Source organism: Oryctolagus cuniculus, chromosome 9 (assembly GCF_964237555.1).
Source record: "Oryctolagus cuniculus chromosome 9, mOryCun1.1, whole genome shotgun sequence".
NCBI lineage: Eukaryota > Metazoa > Chordata > Mammalia > Lagomorpha > Leporidae > Oryctolagus > Oryctolagus cuniculus.
Window position 1 is genome coordinate 86,974,558 of NC_091440.1, and position 20,399 is coordinate 86,994,956.

At 42.7% G+C, this 20,399-nt stretch overlaps 1 protein-coding gene across 5 annotated transcripts in view; it reads left to right on the plus strand.

Annotated features, from left to right (window-relative positions):
• Positions 1-19,486, plus strand: part of LNX2 (ligand of numb-protein X 2) — a 94,579-nt gene extending 75,093 nt beyond the window's left edge. For all 5 annotated transcript variants that reach the window (XM_008275210.4, XM_008275213.4, XM_008275212.4 and 2 more), the window contains 6 exons: positions 1,323-1,691; positions 5,611-5,751; positions 9,660-9,837; positions 11,994-12,225; positions 15,394-15,552; positions 17,278-19,486. In XM_008275210.4, the coding sequence (XP_008273432.1) occupies positions 1,323-1,691; positions 5,611-5,751; positions 9,660-9,837; positions 11,994-12,225; positions 15,394-15,552; positions 17,278-17,413 (1,215 nt within the window). In that variant the 3' untranslated portion in view covers positions 17,414-19,486. The remainder of the gene's footprint in view (positions 1-1,322; positions 1,692-5,610; positions 5,752-9,659; positions 9,838-11,993; positions 12,226-15,393; positions 15,553-17,277) is intronic.
• The last annotated feature ends 913 nt before the right edge of the window (positions 19,487-20,399 follow it).

A 20,399-nucleotide genomic window follows, 5' to 3' on the forward strand; every position in this document is an offset into this window, starting at 1 on the left:
CTTTCTGAAATTCACTGGCAACCATCCGTTCATCCTTTCCCAGGTATAGGTTATTTGCCAGAGAACTTCATGAAAATACTACAAGGCTGCACACTTGCACATGATCTTCAAAACAGAAACGGGTTTCCATTCAGCCAGGCATTTTACAAATCACTTGTGATGTGTCTGATCATAAGGAGAAATGTGAGTCCAGAGACAGGTAGTGTGTAGCTGAGTGGCCAGAGTAATGAGTGCACATCGACCTGGTTTTCTAATGGAAGCCGCCATCCTGCCCCCTTTTTGACCCCATATTGCTCAGTATTTTTGTTAAAGACTTGGGTGACTACCAAATGCATGGATGCTGCAAATGTGTGACAGCTATGAGTTAGATGATTGAATTTTAAAAGAGGCCAAAATTAAATATATATGTATGTATGTATGTATGTATCTGAGTTAGTAGTGTTCAAAAGTATCAGGTAGGAAAGAGAAGCGTTGCTGAACATGAATTTCTATGAAAAATATTTTGGGATTTTAGGTGATCACAAATCCCTAACCTAGATCTTACTTCATAATGTATGTTCAAAAAACCTTTATTTCATCCTAAACTGATTCAGAGAGGAATTCTAACTGTGACAAATGCTAAGGATAATGCTCATCTTTTCCTGTAACTAGATGAGTAATTGAAGCTGCATATATACTTTGTCAGTTATGTTACTTATCCAAGGGCTAATCTTATTTCAAGGTTATGAAGTTTAATAAATAAAAAGTACCTAATTATGCTTAATGTGTATTAGGTATTTATTAGATACTAAAGAACTGTAGTGAAATTTTAATCATCTGTTTGTCTTTAAAATGGCTGAGCTGAAATAAGGATGTGTACCCGGAACATACCACTTTCTTTAAGATTGTTTACTTTCCGTAATCCAGTGGAACTTTAATTTCTGTTGCAGTTGAACTAGTATTTCATTAACACTTGGCCATGTACTTTGTTGTCTGTTCATTTTCCTATGGGTCCTAGTAAGTAAGACAGTAGATACATTTCACAGATCAAGAGACAGTCAAGTTATGGAATTTGCCAGAGGTAGTCAATTCGTAAACAGAACCGAGGACTCTAGTTCAAGACTGTCATTAAACCTGCAATCCTAACCACCATTCTTATTTGATGTTAGTCATTGTAGTTAACTTTAGAAGCTTTGTGGTTAGAATGTGATTCGAGTGGTTTCTTTGTAAATAATGATGGTATAGCACTTCTACAGTGTTGGTTTCCTTTGGAAATGTATGCATTTCTACAAATTAGGAAGGCAAAAGATGATCACGCTTTGGTCATTGTCCTGTTTTTCTAGGTCAACAACTACAATATCAGCAACGTGTCCCATAACTATGCCAGAGCTGTCCTTTCTCAGCCCTGCAGCACGCTGCATCTCACCGTGCTGCGAGAGAGGCGCTTTGGCAGCCGGGCGCACAACCATTCCGATGGCAGCTCTCCACGGGAGGAGGTTTTCCAAGTGGTTCTTCATAAACGGGACTCCGGTGAACAGCTTGGCATTAAATTGGTCCGAAGGACAGATGAGCCAGGCGTTTTCATTCTTGACCTGCTGGAAGGAGGCCTGGCTGCCCAGGACGGCCGACTCAGCAGCAACGACCGAGTGCTGGCTATCAACGGGCACGACCTGAAGCATGGCACCCCGGAGCTTGCTGCCCAGATTATCCAGGTAGACTGCACAGCCACGGGGCAGTATTTGTTTCAGTGACAAATAACACCAGAATGCAGGGAGCACTCGATATTTCGTTAGAAAATCAGATGTGACTACCAAGATTCTACAAAAGCCACACCGCAACTTCACTGCAGATAAAGCCTTATCCCTGTGGCCTTTGGGGCTGGCTGTGGGTTCCACAGTTTTACATTCACCTCTCATTTGATCTTTAGTAAGCCAGACTCCACAGATGGTGGCATCCCCCTTGAACAAGGAGGAAAGCAGGGTTCGAGGGAGCTGTGATTGCCAAGGTTGTGACTTAGCTAGTCTCTTGACTCTCCTTCAAGATCTATATAATAGCAGAAAAATTCCTTTCATTGAGAATAACTCTTGTCTCTGTTGTGCATTGTGTTTTTATTTTTTAAGGAATTCAAAGTGTTTTAAACACATAAAAGTTTGCCCTGATGGTATCCCTATGAGGTAGGTGAGGATAGTCATTATTAGAGGAAAACACAGGTTTGAGTAGCAGCATGAAGACAGATAAATTGGAAAGTCATCCTGAGAAGATCTGCAGGTTCTGCAGCATGCCATGGCATGTCCTGTGGAGACAAGGATGGAACACAGGCATAGGGGAAGCAGAGCAGAGCACTGTAAAGGAAACCAAGCATCAGCAGGCCTGAGCATCAGGAATTATATACGCCAATAATCACTAAAGATGTGTTAAGCACAGGATTAAATAATAATGAATCCTTGAAACTATGGAAAAGCTCGGGTCTCAACCCCCCCCCCCCTTTAGGGCACTGAAAGGAGATTCAGGGGTTACTAAACTCATTGTATAGATTTGAGGTTTAAGGAAAATACCCCCAAATCAGAGGCAACATTGGGACTTTTACCCCTGTGGGTATCAGCCAACTGCTTCCCCACTTATAGGAATGGAGACTGGTGGGGGGGTGAGGAGCAAGAAGACAAAGAAGAAGGAAGCTAATAGAGTTGTGGGGTTTATTTGAGGAAACAGAAGAGTGGAGCGAACTTTGATGTAGGAAGTTAGATCAATAAGAGAAAGCAATCGATTGACTGCATATACACAAGGGATCTTCAGAAAGGTCATGGAAAATGCCATTATGAAGAAACTATGTATGGGCTTCAGGAGTTTTTTGTACCATCTATTAATTCCATTGTTTCACAAACTTCTTGAAGTCCCCTTCTATATGTATTTCAGGAAATATTTAGATGCTCTAATTCCTAACAATAGACAATCCTCACTAAATTTCTAGCCAAAAGGTGGAAAATGCTTATATACATAAAATGTCAGTATATACAATATATACAGTTAAGATATATATCTTAAGTTTTTCATGATAATATTTTGTTTTGATTTTTTAAGTAGTTATTCATTAAGTAGTATTTCATCTTATAATTTTCCTCAAACTCTCAAAAACTAAAGTTGCTTAATTTGTCTTTTGAAAAAAATTAAGTCTTTATTGTTTTTGTATTATAACACATTTCATTCCTAAAAGGGAGAGTAATGAAGAAAAATACAGAAAGTAAAATTACATTCAATATGAACATCCAAGGCTAGCAAAATTAATGTTTTTGAATGTAATGTTTTATGAATATTTCCACAGGTGTATAATCACATATTAACCCTCTTGCTGTGTTTAAAACCAAAAGAATTAAATGCAGTCTTTTTAAAATTAGCTTAAACCCAAATGTTGTTTTATCACTTAAATTATTTTTTTTCTTTAAAGATTTATTTTATTTATTTGAAAGGTAGAGTTATAGAGAGAGAGGTCTTCCATCTATTGGTTCACTCCCCAAATGGCCACAAGGACTGGTGCTGGGCCAGGCCAAAGCCAGGAGCCAGGAGTTTCTTCCAAGTCTCCCAGTGAGGTGCAGGGGCCCAAGGACTTGGGCCATCCTTTGCTGCTTTCTCAAGTACATTAGCTGGGAGCTGGGTAGGAATGAAATGGAGCAGCTGGGACTCAAACTAGCACCCATATGGGATGCCAGTGCTGCAGGCCAGGGCTTAAACCTGCTGCACCACAGCACCTACTCCTCATCATTTAAATTTTAAATGTTCGCTTCCATCAGATTGACAGTGTTGAAAGATCAAGCATTTATTTCTGTTCATATGAAGATATTTCCCAAAAGTTCATGGACAAATAGAATTAAAAGAAAATTTTTGAAATCCTTGCAAATGAGATCTTTAAAAGGGTCATGGAAAATACATACTATGAAAAGCTTTGCGTGAATGTCAGTTTTTTTTTTTGTTTTGTTTTTTTGTTTTTTTTTCATCAAAACAACCTTTTAATTCCATTTTCTTTTTCATGAACATTTTGGAGTCCCTCATTGGTTTGTGTCAGCAAGAGTTTTCCAGTAAAGTTGGCATACTGATTATGGGATATTTGGTGAATATAATGAAAATTATTCTGTATATTGAAATACAGTCCTAAAGGGAGCTTGTCCCCACTTCACACAGACCAATCTCATCATCTCAAGTGTCTGAAACGTGTCAGGACACTAAACATCCTGCCTTGGGCTTGCCTCATAGTTCAGGTCCCCAGACTCTGCCCGGCAGCCCAGGGGTGATCAGCGCTGCTCCTCTAGCCCCTGTGAAGGATGTGTCTGAAACGATTTCATTTAGTAAAATGCTTGAGTAACGTATGACACTTAGGGCATTAGAATTGTTCATCATTTATTTTCCAAGGTACGTTTTTTTGTCTATAATTATGAGGGAGGGTGTTCCATTTTCTACCACAATCCAATGTCGGCTATTATGTTTCCTTGTAGGAATAATACAGTTGAGAATTGTCATGACCAAGAGTCACCATCAAATAAATGAGATCTGTACTTGAAAAGCAAGGATGGATTAATTTTTTAAAATATGATAGATATGAATGTGTGCTTAAAACCTGGTAGATAACAGCCTTTTGAATTTAAAATAACAGTCATAACCCTCTAAAATTAACCTGTAAGGATGCATATGTGTGTCAGTCGCATTCACATACTGTTTAGGTATCTCATTACACAGGAGTTCTGTAGTCCTTCTCAGGATTGTTTACATTAGTGTTCTGTTGTTAACTCAGACCTGTAGCAAGCACACACTCCACTGTGCAGTTTCATTGATGGTTATTTCCAGATTAGCCACCATGGGGTTTAATCAAGTTTTGAAGTAGTTATTCCTTTAATTTTCTTTCCTTTGATCTCTAACCTCACAAAAAATATCAGGTCCAACCTTGCAGAGGCAGAGAAGTGTTCAGAGATCCTGGCAGGGGGTGGGGGGTGGTGAGGGCCCAGGCAGTTTCGATGTTGTGTGTTGGTCATTGTGGAAGTGGGGTTGCAGAGGGCAGGCCCAGGAGCTTTGTGTGTGTTTCAGCTGCAAAAGTTTTAATAAAATGAACACCTTTCCTCCCCGGCACCGGGTCCTTGCAGTCACCGGCCAAGTGAGGCCCTGTGCAGTGATTGACAAGTGCCTTGAAAACCACACTGCCAAGAATCTTTAAGATGACAAGCCTTGGGCCGGCGCCGTGGCTCAATAGGCTAATCCTCCACCTTGCGGCGCCGGCACACCGGGTTCTAGTCCCGGTCGGGGCGCCGGATTCTGTCCCGGTTGCCCCTCTTCCAGGCCAGCTCTCTGCTGTGGCCAGGGAGTGCAGTGGAGGATGGCCCAGGTGCTTGGGCCCTGCATCCCATGGGAGACCAGGAAAAGCACCTGGATCCTGGCTCCTGCCATCGGATCAGCGCGGTGCGCCGGCTGCAGCGGCGGCCATTGGAGGGTGAACCAACGGCAAAGGAAGACCTTTCTCTCTCTGTCTCTCTCTCTCACTGTCCACTCTGCCTGTCAAAAATAAAAAAAAAAATAAAAAAAAAAAAAAAAAAAGATGACAAGCCTCATTTCTGCTGGGTGGTGATATGTGTGTGTGTGTGTTTTCTCCAGGCCAGTGGAGAGAGGGTGAGTTTAACAATTGCTAGACCAGGGAAACCTCAGCCTGGTAATCCTGTCCGAGAATCGGGAACTCACAGCAGCAGCCAGCACCAGTCCCAGTCGCTCTATCCCAGCAGACCAAGCTCTCATAAGGTGAGGAGTTTGTTTTTGGTGGTTGTTGTTTTGTTTAATTCATGCCAGCCTCAAGGGATCATTGTTACAAGCTGATTAAATTTAAATAAAGGCCTTTTGTGTGTCAGTCATAATTCAGTAAATTGGTTTTTGTGGAAAAAGGCTCTTACAGTGTTGGAAAAGGTGAACGTAGGTGCTTGGGATGTGAAAGGTACATGGGTTGCCGCCTTAAGACATTGACTGGCTGTCTCAGTTTTGCAGCCACTGGAGGTAGTTTCGTGGCGGGAAAGGTTCCTCTCCAGGTGTTGACAAGAAGTGTGTGCTCTTCCAGAAAAATACTGTTTGTTTAGCCCTACTTGAAAGTTAGATTTATCTTGGGCTGCTCATTTACATGTAAGCGTTGGTTACATGATTGGAAAAACCTGATGAAGACACAATCAACAAGTCTGTACTTAGCAGGTGGGCACGTTGCCTACAATAACAATTAAATATGTGAATATTAAACACATGAATCATAAATTTTACAGGCACATCTTTTTGTGTTATAGCTTAGAAGACTATTATGCTAAGTCATTTAAAATTCCCGTAGGTTGAGCTTTGTCACTGCTTCCTCAGAATCTGTATCTCCGTTGCTTTTATAATCCAAGGTTGTTTGTGCCGAGAATTCTGATGCCATCTCAATTTCATCACAGAAATCAGAAGAGGATGGGTCTTTAGCATTCCTCATACTGTTATGCTCACTTGATTTTGTGAGTTCAGTTTGGGGTAGACCAGAAATTTTTAAACAGTGATACGACGCTCACCTTGTTATATGAAAGTGTAGGCTACAGATGAGCTTCCAAAAATCATTCTACTTAAATAAAACCAAATTGCTTAACTGTGAAAAATTATTTATTGATCTGCTCAAAAAACATAGGAATTCCTTATGCCCTACTACTGCTCTTTAACATAAGTACCCCCTTGGAGGGAACCTGTCACTGGTGTCCTATAAAAGCATAGAGGAAAGACATAGCATTTTGGCCAAGCAAGTTTATCTGGTCCTGAGCTAAGCACGGACTTGTCCCTGGCCTTTGATTCAGTTAATATATTAAAGAAATTATAACCACAGACTTTGTTCTCATTTCTGAATAAGACCCAAAAATTTTTGAAGGGAACCTATAATTTTGCCTTCATAATGATGACTGTGAAAAAGGGAACAGGAGCTATTGTTTGAGCAGGAGTTTTGAATCAGTGTTACTTCACTTAGTAGTCCTTGCTTTACAGGAATTGCAATATAAGGCAAAATTTGGGAATTGAATCTTTCATGTCATTGAATTTTATAATTGAGATACGAGTATCTACGTCAACATAGTTTTAAAACAATTTAAAAACTACTTAATTGTTCCAATATTCATGTAGAGTACTGTGCTTATTTAATCCTATTTATTTGTTTTGGGCACATGAATCTTTCTGTCATCTCTAATTCTTATTCTCTTTCATTTTAAGTGGCAATGCTGAATGTATTCTTATTCCAGGTACTCTGCTTCCCTGGTTGGTTAGAATAACCACCTGGAATGGAACGTGTTAACGTAGTATTTACTCCTAACTCACTGCATTCGCTGTGTCAAATCCTGATGTAAAAAAACAGGTCTCTTGGGGAAAAAGCACAGACATACTCTACAACAGCCTGTTCAGATTATAATCATTGTCTAAACTTAAAGTGTGTATTGGTCTACTCTCATGGCCTTCAGTAGCTGCTTAGATAAACATTGAGGTGGTGTTGTACCCTTAGGAAAAGTTCACTAAGTATAATCTGATATTTAAAGTGATTCCTGGAGGAAAAGTGCATATATTTCAGCCATCCAAAGCAATAAAACAAGGACCATTAATTGGTTAAATAAATAGTAAAGGCTGAAACTGCTTAAATAAATACACTCAATGCTGAGTTTACCTGCATTGTTTTCTTGTTGAAGTTGTGTTTGCCCAGTTTTGAAGGACACTAGCATAAATTTCATACCTGTAGATAAGAAACTGCCTAAAGATGTTTACAAGTTTCCTACAGTCATGACATTCTCTAGGAACGTTATGCAACTATGGCGAGTATTTCCTTTGATAAAGTTTCAAGAGCATGTGCATTCTGGGACCAGAGAATGGCAGACAGGCCTGGAATTCAGAGATGTGGTAAACAGCATTACCAAAGAACACATTAGCTCTTTAATACAATGCCATTAAAGGAAGTGCTGTAATTCTGTAGGTATAAGTCATATTCTCATTTCTCATTATTTATATTGTGACCTATAACATCCTCTTAATAATTGATAAGTGTTAAAATCTTTTGAGACATTAGCTTCCAGTGTTGCACTTAATGAGATACCTGTGTGGGTGCATGTGTATAATACGTGAACACAGGAAATCACACTATATGCACATATACATAATCCTATTAATATGTCGTATATATAATTTAACACGTGCCTTGTACATGCCAAGCCCTAATACGTACTAGATATTGCTAATTTAGTATTAATCTTGTATATGTACGCTTTGTGTCTGTAACTGAATTCTAATAATAAATAATATTTTAAAATTCTTTTTCTCCCAGGAATGTGTCAGTACTAATTAGCCACAGATGTCAGTAAAAATGGATTTTCCCTGAAAATACTGGTCTGTTGGAAATGTATTTCCCTGTCATTAATTTTTTTTAAATTCCGCTATCGCCTTCGTTTTTAGCTTTTCCTGCAGGTTTTAAAGGTAGATTTGTAGTTGCTTCACCACTGAGCACTCACAGTCCTGGTCAGTAAGGAGCAGAGAGAGCTGTAGCTTTTCTCTGGCAGTTAGCAAAATCAGCACTTTCCTTTTGTCAACTTCTTTTCTCTCAAAGAATTAGGGAGAAAGATAGAAGTAAAATTAATTGGCTTATCTTCAGACTCTTAAAAACATTGTTTACTTTTATAGAATCCATCATATCTAATAGCTCAAGATAATTATACAAACGATGTGCTTATTTTGCTTTGAGTTTTTTTTAACATTTAATTCGAATTTCAGGGAACCCTTTTTTTTTTTTTTTTAAGAAGATTTATTTATTTATTTGAAAGGCAGATCTACAGAGAGGCAGAGGCAAAGAGAGAGGGAGAGAGAAAGGTCCTCCATTGCTCATTCATTCCCTGGATGGTCACAGCGGCCAGAGCTAGGCCAAACCAAAGCCAGGAGCCAGGGGCTTCCTCTGGGTCTCCAGTGCCGGTGCAGGGGCCTGAGAACTTGGGCCATCTTCTACTGCTTTCCCAGGCCACAGCAGAGAGCTGGATCAGAAGTGGAGCAGCCGGGACTCAAACTGGCGCCCATAGGGGAAGCCGGTGCTGCCGGTGGTGGCCTTACCCACTACACCCCAGTGCCGGCCCTGCTTTGACTTTCATGTCAACAGTCCTGAGTGTTTTCAGTTGCATGGATGGCACATGAGAGCACAGTAGTCCAAAATACGACATTGACCCACAGTGTATCTGTTTTCAGTCCTAACTCAAGGCTAAAAAGATAATTACTATATAAATGCCACAATAAGGGGTGAGCCTTTGGCTTGGTGATTAAGATGCCTGCATCCCATATCATAGTACATAGATTCAAGCCACTCCTGGCTGCAGCTTCCTGATGATGTGCACCCGGAAGGGAGCAATGACAGCACAAATATTTTGGATACCTGTCCCCTATATGGGAGACTGGAATGTGTTTCCGGCTCCCAGTTCCAGCTGTTTGGGGAATAAGCCAGAATAAGCCAGTGGGCTCATTCTCTCTCTGCCTCTCTCCTCCCTCTCCCTCTCTGTGTTCCTCTCAATTAAATTTTTTTAAAAAATGCTTAAAAGGGATAAATGCCATATAAGTTACCTTAGTCTAAGCAAATCTTTACTTCACCCCTCCATTACTCGTTATCCAATAATTTTTTTCCTTTCATATTTTAGGATCTTACTCAGTGTGTTACATGCCAAGAAAAGCACATTACTGTAAAAAAGGAACCGCATGAGTCCCTCGGAATGACAGTGGCTGGGGGCAGAGGAAGTAAGAGTGGTGAGCTGCCCATCTTTGTGACCAGCGTGCCGCCCCATGGCTGCCTTGCACGAGACGGCAGAATCAAGAGAGGTAAGACAGGGTGGGGAGCAGTTTCACCACCTCTTCTCCCTTAACTCACATTTTTACAAGAATATCTACAAAATTTTCTATTAAAGGTTTTTTTTTTCTTTTTAAACATCCTTGTCATGTGAAAACAGACAGTCTTTCTGTAAGGCCAGAAAAAGACCCAAGGCAAGGGAACATTGCCTAATCTTGACAATTGTCCTGGAATTTTTTTTTTTTTTTTAAGATTTTACTTATTTATTTGAGAGGTAGAGTTACAGACAGTAGAGGGAGAAACAGAGAGAAAGGTCTTCTGTCCGTTGGTTCACTCCCCAATGGCTGCAATGGTCAGAGCTGCGCCAATCCGAAGCCAGGAGCCACGTACTTCTTCCAGATCTCCCATGCAGGTGCAGGAGCCCAAGGACTTGGGCTATCTTCTACTGCCTTCCCAAGCCATAGCAGAGAGCTGGATTGGAAGAGGAGTAGCCAGGAATAGAACCCGGTGGCCATATGGATGCCTGTGCTGCAGGTGGAGGATTAACCTACTGCATCACAGCACCGCCCCCCCTGGAATTTTCTAACAGTTACTCAGACTGTTGGATTATTTTATCTTGGAGATCATCTAAGAGACTTACACAGGGCTGGCAATATGATGTAGCAGGTTAAGCTCCTGGCTGCTTCACTTCCCATCCACCTCCGTGCTAATGCACCTGGAAAAGCAGCAAAGGATAGCCCAAGTGCTTGGGCTCCTTCACCTACATGGGAGACCCAGACAAAGTTCCTGGCTCCTGGCTCCTGGCTTTGGTCTAGCCCAGCCCTGGCCATTGTGGCCATTTGGGGAGTGGACCACCAGATGGAGGATTCTCTCTCTTTCTCTGTGTCTCCGACTCTCTCTGCATCTCTGCCTTTCAAATAAATAAAATAAATCTTTTAAAAAAAGAGAGATATCTACCCTCCCATATTTATAAAAAAAAATACTATTCAGCTATAAAAGAGAATGGGGCACTGAAACATGACGCTAAGGGAAAGAAAGCCAACCACAGTAGACTGCCTGTGCGCTGAGTCATAGGAAATGTGCAGACTAGACAAATACGTACAGACAGATCAGTGGCTACTGAGGGGTAGGGAAAGGACTGGAGGGATGGATAATTCTGAAAGCATGGTGACAGTGGCATGTCTATGAAAATACGAAAAACCAAAAACTCATGTTAAATGGATAGGTTGAATGTGTGTGGATTATACCTCAGTCCTGTGCTTGGAATGCTTCTTCCCAAAATTCATGTTAGAAACTTCATCCCCAAATTCGTGTGCTGGTAGTGTTTGGAGGTGGGGCGTCTGGGGGGTGATTAGGATTGAGGGAGGCCTGAGGGTGGAAACACCCCCCCCCCCATAATTTTGTTTCCTTGTTGTTTTTTCATGTTTTCCAAGTTTTCTACAATGAGAATGTTTCACATTAATAATCTGAAAAAATACATGATAAATTGAGAACAGGAGATTTTCTGTGGACTTTGTAGCACAGATACCTACTTCCTACAAAACTAATCTTTTTTTTTTCCTTCTTAGCCTTTTATATAATCCTCGTTGCCCTGTTTTATTATATCATTTGGTAGAGCAACACTTTTTATTCCTCAAAAAAGGGCAGATATCTGAATCACTAGTTTTATCTCTTTGTGTGGGCCCAAGAATATCTTTTTGCAAATACTCATATTCTGGCACGCTTGCCCTGAGTGAACCACACAGGCCGTATTTATATATGAAACTGCAGAAGTGCATTAGCAAACTCACCTCCAGGAGCAAAAGATCAAATTGTTTTTGAATTGGAAAGAACTTCAGAAATCTCCAAAGCTAGCTCAAATAAGAGAAAATGTGCCTTGTGTACTGGACCCGTACACAGCTCAACTCAGGCTAAGGTCTGAACTTCCGGTCAGTGGAAGATGTCAGAAGCCGTACTCTTTGCTAAGTGTTATGACATCATTTTAAATTTGTGAGTGGATTCAGAATGTTTTCTGTGAATTGAGTTTTCCCTCAGCATTGTAACATTTACCAAAAACTATTGGTAAAATCCTCATCTGCCTTATCTCGGTCATGGAGCTAACCTTTCTGGATTCGCGTACGAGCCTCCAGGTTCGCAGGAGTCCTCGCTGGGAGGCTCAGCCCATTTCCTTGCTGCTTCGTTTGAACAGGTGACGTGTTGCTGAACATCAACGGCATCGACCTGACCAACCTGAGTCACAGCGAGGCCGTTGCAATGCTGAAGGCCAGCGCCGCCTCCCCTGCTGTGGCCCTGAAAGCGCTTGAGGTCCAGGTGGTGGAGGAGCCGGCCCAGAGCTCCGAAGAGCAGCCCAGCACCTTCAGTGAGAACGAGTATGATGCCAGCTGGTCCCCGTCTTGGGTCATGTGGCTCGGCCTTCCGAGGTACTCACAGCTGTCCTGTTGTCTCGCAGATTAATCCTAATTGCAGTTTTGATCAGCACAGCCACTTGACCCATTCTGACCAAAAGCCTTTAGTTTGGTAAAAACAGCAACATCATGTCAAATCACAAAAGCAAGAAGTCATTCTTCGGGTGTTAGAGTTAATAAAAATACAGCTTCAAAGACATACCTGTTTATAAAGATGTAATTCTTTACATTCCTATTAGGGAATGTAACGTAATCTTTTCCCTTCCTCTTAGGGACCTCACCGGGTAGCCATGAGGTTGCCTACCCAGAAAAGCTGTCGTTTACCGGCATTGATTTTGAAATATACTTAGACGGCACACTCAGTTTTCTCCAGAAGAACCAAGCCAGTACTTAGGGCCTTGCCCCATCTTACAGACCTCTCTAAAAGCTCTTTTGAACTCTCCCTAAGAAGTTTTTGCTGGGCACGTGTGTCTCAAAGCCAAACCGTTGGTATTCAAGAGCAGCTGTTCCACCATTATAAGGAGCTCACTGCTCCCATCAGTGCCTAAGAAGACAATGTGCAGCTCATTGACTCCGGGGAGCCCAGCAGCAGGTGGGGGGCCTCCAGCCGCCTCCCTGGCTGCACACTCCTCTCCAGGCTGTTGTGTTATCTGGTGTTGAGACAGGTAGAATGTGTGTCACACTTACTATTTCATTCCAGATCAGTTTCAATTGTCACTGTATGTAGCAGTCCTAAAACTGAACTCTGAACTGTGACTTCTAGGCTGACAATTGCTGATTTCTTTAAAATAAAAATAGGCAATAAGAATGCACCAGGTTCTGAGTCATTTGACTTATGTGGAATAAATTTAAAGTAATAACTAGCATTTATGTAGTACATGATGGCTTATATAGTACTTTTCATATAAAGAACCACAGAGAAAAGCAAGGATATTATTGGCTCTTGTTTGTTGATAGCCTGAATTATCTCTGAGTTAAAAATAAAGGGCAGATGTTGGGCCTGGTGGTGACAGATACCTGCATCCCATAGCAGAGTGCCTAGGCTTAATGGTCCTCACCTGTTGTGCCAGTCTAACTGTGGCATCAGCACACACACACTGACTGCTGTGCGCACAGCATCTCCTGGTATAGCAGGCAGAATAGCCAAGGTTTCAGGAGAGACGCACAGAATAGTAAAATCTATTTTTTAAGTCAACCATACAGAAAAAAAAAAATACCTGTCAATAAAAGGCTGCGTGCTGTGGCTTTTCCAAGGTCTCTGTTGTAGGCAAACCCATGTTCAGCAGCCATGGGTCCTCCCCTGGGGAGCAGGTGGCTGCCCCAGGAGTGGTTTCAGCTCTGCCTTCCTGGAAAGGGAGATTTCTACTGCAGACTGCTGGGGGGTGCACCAGGGAACTGCTGGCTTGGTTGCTGTAGAAGAGGCAGAATAATGAAACTAACCTACACTGCCTCTAGCAATCCAGGCCAGCTCATAAGCCTCGCTGCATCCCCTTTCTAAGAGCCCTTTCTTTCCAGGGACCTGGGAGACAAGACCAGGCTGGAACTCGTGGTGGGTTATGTATCACTTTCCAGAATCAGCTTGCTTGCTTTCTTTCTTAAAGATTTTATTTATTTATTTATTTGAGAGGTAGAGTTACAGACAGAGGGAGAAACAGAGAGAAAGGTCTTCCATCTGCTGGTTTACTCCACAAATAGCTGCAACAGCCAGAGCTCTGCCAATCTGAAGCCAGGAGTCAGTAGCTTCTTCCAGGTCTCCCATGCAGGTGCAGGGGCCCAAGGACTTGAGCCATCTTCTGCTGTCTTCCCAGGCCATAGCAGAGAGCCGGATCCAAAGAGGAGAAGCTAGGACTAGAACCAGCGCCCATATGGGATGCCAGCGGTGCAGGCAGAAGCTTAGCCTGCTAGACCACAGCACTGGTCCCCAGAGTCAGCTTTCTTAAAACACCTGTTAAGGGGTTAAGAACAGAACACCTATAGGCCCAAGATCAAATTTCACCTGAAACTGAGGATATTTATTTACCATAGGTTCCTCCTCTGTATCATTTAGATGGGGTTCTTTGCTTAAGTTTCTACTTGCTACTTGTTCCCGGGTCCATAAAGCTATGGGAGCATGAGTGGATTTGATTTTATTTCTCCCTCCCTGCACAGTGTCCTCCTGGCAGTAGCTTGGAGTAGCAAATCAATGGCATGATGTAGAAAAGAAGGGAAAACCAGATATGTTTTGTTAGTGTTTTCCAGGTTGAGCCCCCTGTTTTGGCAAGTAGAGTCTCCCTTAAAACAAAAGCATTGCAGGTGAAGGAGGAATGAACAGTAAGTAACTCCCGTCTAGACTAAAGGTGGACCCTGCGGTGTGCCTGCCACAAAGGGGGAAACATATCTCACACCCTTCTGGAAGCTACATCTCTGGTCATTTTCTTTCATTTGAGCGCTGAAATCAGCAGTCCTGGGACCCCTCTGTACCATGTCATTACTCTTGTAGATAGCAATGTGTGTTAGAATTGAAGACTTTGTCCACAATGCAGTGAGCAAACATAGGCACAGAAGCTTTTGTGCAGAGTTTTGAGTTATAATTGGTAACCAAGTTGATTTAGGCACCTCTGTAGATGTGTTTGTATGTATGTTTTCACTTGGGGAGACTAAAGAGTTGGAGAAATTCATGTCTACCTAGGACTGCATCTGTACTTTCTGGAAAGGAGGTTGTCAAAATTGTATATTCAGAGGGCAATAAAGGATCTTTTTTTCCTTCCATCAAGAGTGGTGAGTGTATGGGGCCAGCATTGTGGTGGAGAGGGTTACACCGCCTCCTTCAATACCGGCATCCCATAGGGTGCCCGTTCAAGTCCAGCTGCTCCACTTCCATTCCAGCACCTTGCTAATGCTCCTGGGAAAGCAGCAGAGGATGGCCCAAGTGCTTGGGCCCCTGCACCCAGAGGAGGCTCCTGGCTCCTGGCTTCTGCCTGGCCCAGCTCTGGCTGTTGGCAGCCATTTGGGGAGTGAACCAGCAGATGGGGGATCCCTCTGTCTCTCTCCTTCTCTGTCTCTGTAACTCTGCCTTTCAAATGAATAAAGTAAATCTTAAAAAAAAAAAAATGCGGCAAGTGTAGCATGGTAGAGGTATAGCAAGGGTGATCTGGCTGTAATAGCCTCACGTTTGTTTTTCTTCATTTTTGTGTTTGTCTGTAGTGCCCTTCACAGCAGCCATGATATAGTTCTACGAAGAAGCTACTTGGGAAGCTGGGGATTTAGTATCGTTGGTGGCTATGAGGAGAACCACACCAATCAGCCTTTCTTCATTAAAACCATTGTCCTGGGAACCCCTGCTTACTATGATGGAAGACTGAAGTGAGTGTCGCGCTAGTGAAGGATCGATTGTTGTCTGTTGTGCCAGACGCGGTCTAGACCAGGGGCAGTACCGCGCGAAGCCCTGTCGTCGATTTCTATAGATAAACCGTTAGTGCTACCCACACGTGCTCATTTGTGGCCTCGTCTGTGACTGCTTGCGCACCCCAGCGGCAGAGTCGAGTCCTCGTGCCAGACACTGTGCAGTTTGCAGCACCTAAAACTTACCATCGGGCCCTCAACGGGGAAAAATTTGCCAGCCCCTGATCTAAGCTGAAGTTTCTCTTTCCCATCTTGTCTCTGTCCATCGCTGACGGGACCTGGGCCTGTGTCCTTCAGACGCATTCTGATCGGGCAGCCCGCTCGAGTCAGGTGCAGGCCTGTCATCATGACTCTGCTTTACGTTCCTCCGCAGCGCTCCTCTCTGCCTGACAGCGTGTTTACCCAAGCCCCGTGAGGGTGGGATTCTGTGGCTGTATTGTTCTGTCCTCAGCAGTCTGACTGTGCTTTGCTTAGAGTAAGAACTCAATAAATCTTGGGTGGACAAATGTGCAGAGGCTTCCAGTATGCCAGGCCCAGCGCTAAGTGCTGTGCGGGCGTTATTTAATCTTCTTAACAACAACCCTGTGAGGTTAGTGTCATTACTATTCCTGCTTTTCAGACTCGATAACTGAGGCTTGTCCAGGATCAAGTGGCTGAAAGTGGCTGGCTGGCACACAGACCAGGCCGTCTGGCCCCAGCGCCTGGCCTCAGCCCTCTGCTAACTGCCGCCACCGGGCAGAAGGCACTTGTCCTGCCAGCCACAGCCACTTTTCTTTTCCAAAGCTTGGGCACTAGGAGAAGAAAGAGAAGGTGCCAAGAAAATGCCTCCACCAGGGGAAGAGGCTGTGTGTTAGCTTCTTAACGGCCTCGATTCTGATGGAAGAAGCGGCTCTTAAGAAGGAGACACTGACGTGCTGGACGGAATCCTGCACAGCTAGAGCACTACCTGTCCTCCAAGAGAAAGTGGCCCCACACACTGCTGTGACAAGTCAGGCAGGAGCCGTGAGCTCCAGGCCAGTCTCCACTGGTAAAGGTGAAACATCTTCTCAGTCTAGGAAGAGTAGGGGAACACTGAGCTGCTCCTCTTAGCTGTGCTGCTCAGCCAGGCCTGGATCAGTTTGTCAGTGTACATTCTGCCCACTTCCGAAAAGAAATTAAAGTCGATACCACTGAAACGGCATCTTCGTTCACGTTACAAACTGAAGACCAGAACTCCTAAGGCTACATAGGATCATTACAGCCATAAGGCTAGAAGGATCCTCGGATTCACCATCCATCTATGGTCATGCTGCTTAGAAGGCATTGAGTGCCATTAGCTGGAAGAAGAGGAAGTGCGGGTCTTATTCTCAGTTTAGTTCCACTCTTGGATGTGTGAGCTCTGAGGACAAAAACAGAAATACAGTCAGAACAATAGCCAGTTCCCTTCAAGTGCATTATTCGTTGTTTCTTTAAAAGAGGGAAATTATTCTGCATGTGCTTAAGATGTCACCTGCCAGTTATGGGAGTAGATGGCCCAAGGGGCGCAGGTTGGTTGGCAAGGGGAAGCCAGCATGGGCCTCAGAATCGCCCCAGATGGCTCTCACAATAAGTGACATTGCAGTTTTCACCCTAAGCAAATCTCAACCGGGATAATGTTTTTAATGCCATGGAAATGGTAACGTTCTGTTTCTGTCTGTCTTTGTCCAGGTGTGGAGACATGATCGTGGCCGTGAACGGCCTGTCCACCGTGGGCATGAGCCACTCTGCATTGGTTCCCATGTTGAAGGAACAGAGGAACAAAGTCACCCTGACAGTTATTTGTTGGCCTGGCAGCCTTGTATAGGTCTTGGAAATCGGTTGCCAGCCTTGCTTGCATCTTCCTTTTTCAGGTTTTTGAAAAAAAACCTTTTGGTTTCGTTGTGTGTCTGGTTCCGCACTACTGGCACAGCTGGTACACACGGGGCCAGAACCCACCGTGATTGTCCTTCTGTTTGTACTTCAATCATTTCTGTTAGCTCCGAAGCAGTCTTCCACTCACCCTTATGAGCTTGTTTTGTTTTTTTTTTTAATTCAGACAATCAGTTGTTTAAAAATATTACTTACAGTAGTGAATGAAGCCCCCTCGAACTGTGACCCGGCGAGCTGATGAAAGAATTTCTGGTGGCTCGGTCTTCAGTACCGAGTCACACAACAAGTTACATATCCCAGGACAGGCCTGCCGTGAGTGCATGCCTTTCAAATACGCGTGATAACCATTTGCCATTTTTCATCAGTGCCAACATTTCAGAACTTCATCCTGTTTATAATTTCTCTGGTATGTGTTATTCCTACTTTAATCTCTCAGTACTTAGAGATGATGCAGACGTAAGTCTGATACCACTAAATAGACTTTAAAACAAAAATAGGGAACTATTATTAGAATAGTAGAGAATAAAAGATGTTATCCAATGACAAAGGAATTTAGAAGGTAATGATAGTTTAGTGCTGGAGATGGAGAAAAGCTGTGTTTACTTGAATAGTCCCCAAGCATTAAAGATTTACTTCCAAAGGAACATTTTGCTATGTGGGAAAAGTTTGAAGCAGTTTTTGCTAAAAATCATTTCTAGGGTTTGTGTTATACTCACCAGCAATCTTGGCTGGACATGTTTTTGTGATTCATGTAATTAAGCTAGATGATAAAGCTAAAACCATATTGCTGTTAAATATACAAACATATATCGCAGCTAAGTAGAAAGGAGACCTCTTTATTTTACTCAGATAAGAGTCTTTCTTGAGTGTCTTAGAAACCTTTATATTTCCTATTATTTCTTATGAGCCTAATTGTTTCAAACAAGAGTCAAAGCAGTTCTGTTTTTTCTCTGAAATTGTAGATTTTAGATGTTAATGTCTTTGAATCAGCTATTGGTCACTAGACTATTTCATATTTTTTTAAATACTATTGAAATCTATGGCCTATTTTGTTTGTCTTTATTCAATATGGTTGTCCTTTGGAGAACACATAAAGGAGTGAATAAGAAAAATTTTTCACCTTCTTAATAATTATGCATACTTGAAAAAAATGTTTCCCTTAGAAACCTAGTTCAGAATCTGAGCTAATTTACAAGTGACCTCTGTAATAAATGGTATTGATCATCAGAGAATGTATTTGAGAATACTACCGTGTATTATGAAGCATGAACACTTTATCTTCAGACTTAGCAACTGCATTGCTGGGGTTAATTGTATCCGTAGCATGTCACTCACTGATTATTACAGTTTTTATAATGACTTTTTAAAACATATGTCTTTGGAATAAATAAGAAATTAGCGACAGTAATTGCTACCGACCTTGATCCCTTAGTTGTGCTATATGGTCAGCCCGTGACCAAGAGACAGTGGAGTGCCCATACAGTATATTACTGTTATGTGATGACTGGCTTTTGAAGCTATTGAATATTGCAGTGCTCTGATGTTCTAATGGACACGGAACAAGATTTCTTTCTGCTCCCCAAATGGAATTTTGTAAACAATTTTGCTATTTTTTTAAGCTGTTTATAAAGATGTGTCATTTCTTAGGGAGGGGCTGTCCATCAACAAATATCATTACTACTACTTACATTCAACCTGGTGGTATAGTGTTTTGAAAGAAGACTTTTTTTCATTGTTTTTAATCATGGAAATCTTGGAATCAGCTTCAGTGTCTAGATATTACAACAGAAGACTACAGCTTTTGGTAAGAATGATACTTGGTGACGGAAGCTTGTTCGTAATTTATTATTACTATTAAAGTACTTGGATTTTTCTCACTCTCTCACAGTTAAATATTTTGATTTGTCCTGTGCCTTCAGTTTAAATTATTTCAGGATTTTTCAGATGTGTTTAAACAATGTTGTGATAATCGTTCAGGATGGAAATAAAAGTCATCCTTTCTGTAAAAGTGACCCTTTCTCCCTTCTTAGAAGACAGCAGATGTTAACTCAACTTCGGATCCTCAGGACCACAAACGCACCTGCGTGTTCTCATTCCCGTAGGCAGGACCCAGAGAAGCTACTGGCATGCGGGATTTTTACCAGCACAGCACCTGTGGGCCGGCGGTGTACAGTGTCCGTGGCTGCTGAGCACCTGCAATGTGACCAGGGCTCGATGTTGGGCCCACAGAGTCCACCATCAGAGTTTAACTTCACCAGTCGCTCCTTACGTATTCCGATGTGGCTCTGGAACATTTCTTCATAACGCCTGATCCCTTCTTTGGTAATCCAACCTGTCTTCCATTTGTCCAGAGTTGTTGATAAGCCAGGCCACCAGCATAGACTGCTGCCCCGCTCACAGACCAGCAGTTCATGAACTGAGTTTTTTTTTTTTTTTCCTTCTCTGCTGGGGGAAGGGAAGGTTTCAGCCCCTGGGGGTCCTTAGTAGGTAGCTCTTTTCGCCATTTTCTAGTGTAAATCTGTTCCATTTAACCGCACTGCCAATTAATTTCTATGGCAACACAAGCTCTTCAGAAGGCAAGTTGTGCATGTATGTGTAATACCTAATATCTACAAAGTGCCTGAAATAAGAGAGGCTAGAACTTGAATGACATGCAAGCATAAAAGACTAGCGTGGGCGCTGCGTTGGAGAAGCAGTGCATCGCGGGTGGCAGAGAGCGTGCCCTCTCCCAGGAGAAGGTTGGCTCAGCCCAGGGTGTGGCTGACTGGGAAACACTGGGAGATTGTCCACCTGAGTTCTCCTAACACCCACAAACATCACTTTGAAGACGGGCTGTTTCACACACTTGGGTCAGTGCTCACCGTGCTCCTTGAATCCAGCCAACCACAACCCCCTTCTGAGGTTTCCCGAAGACTGACCAA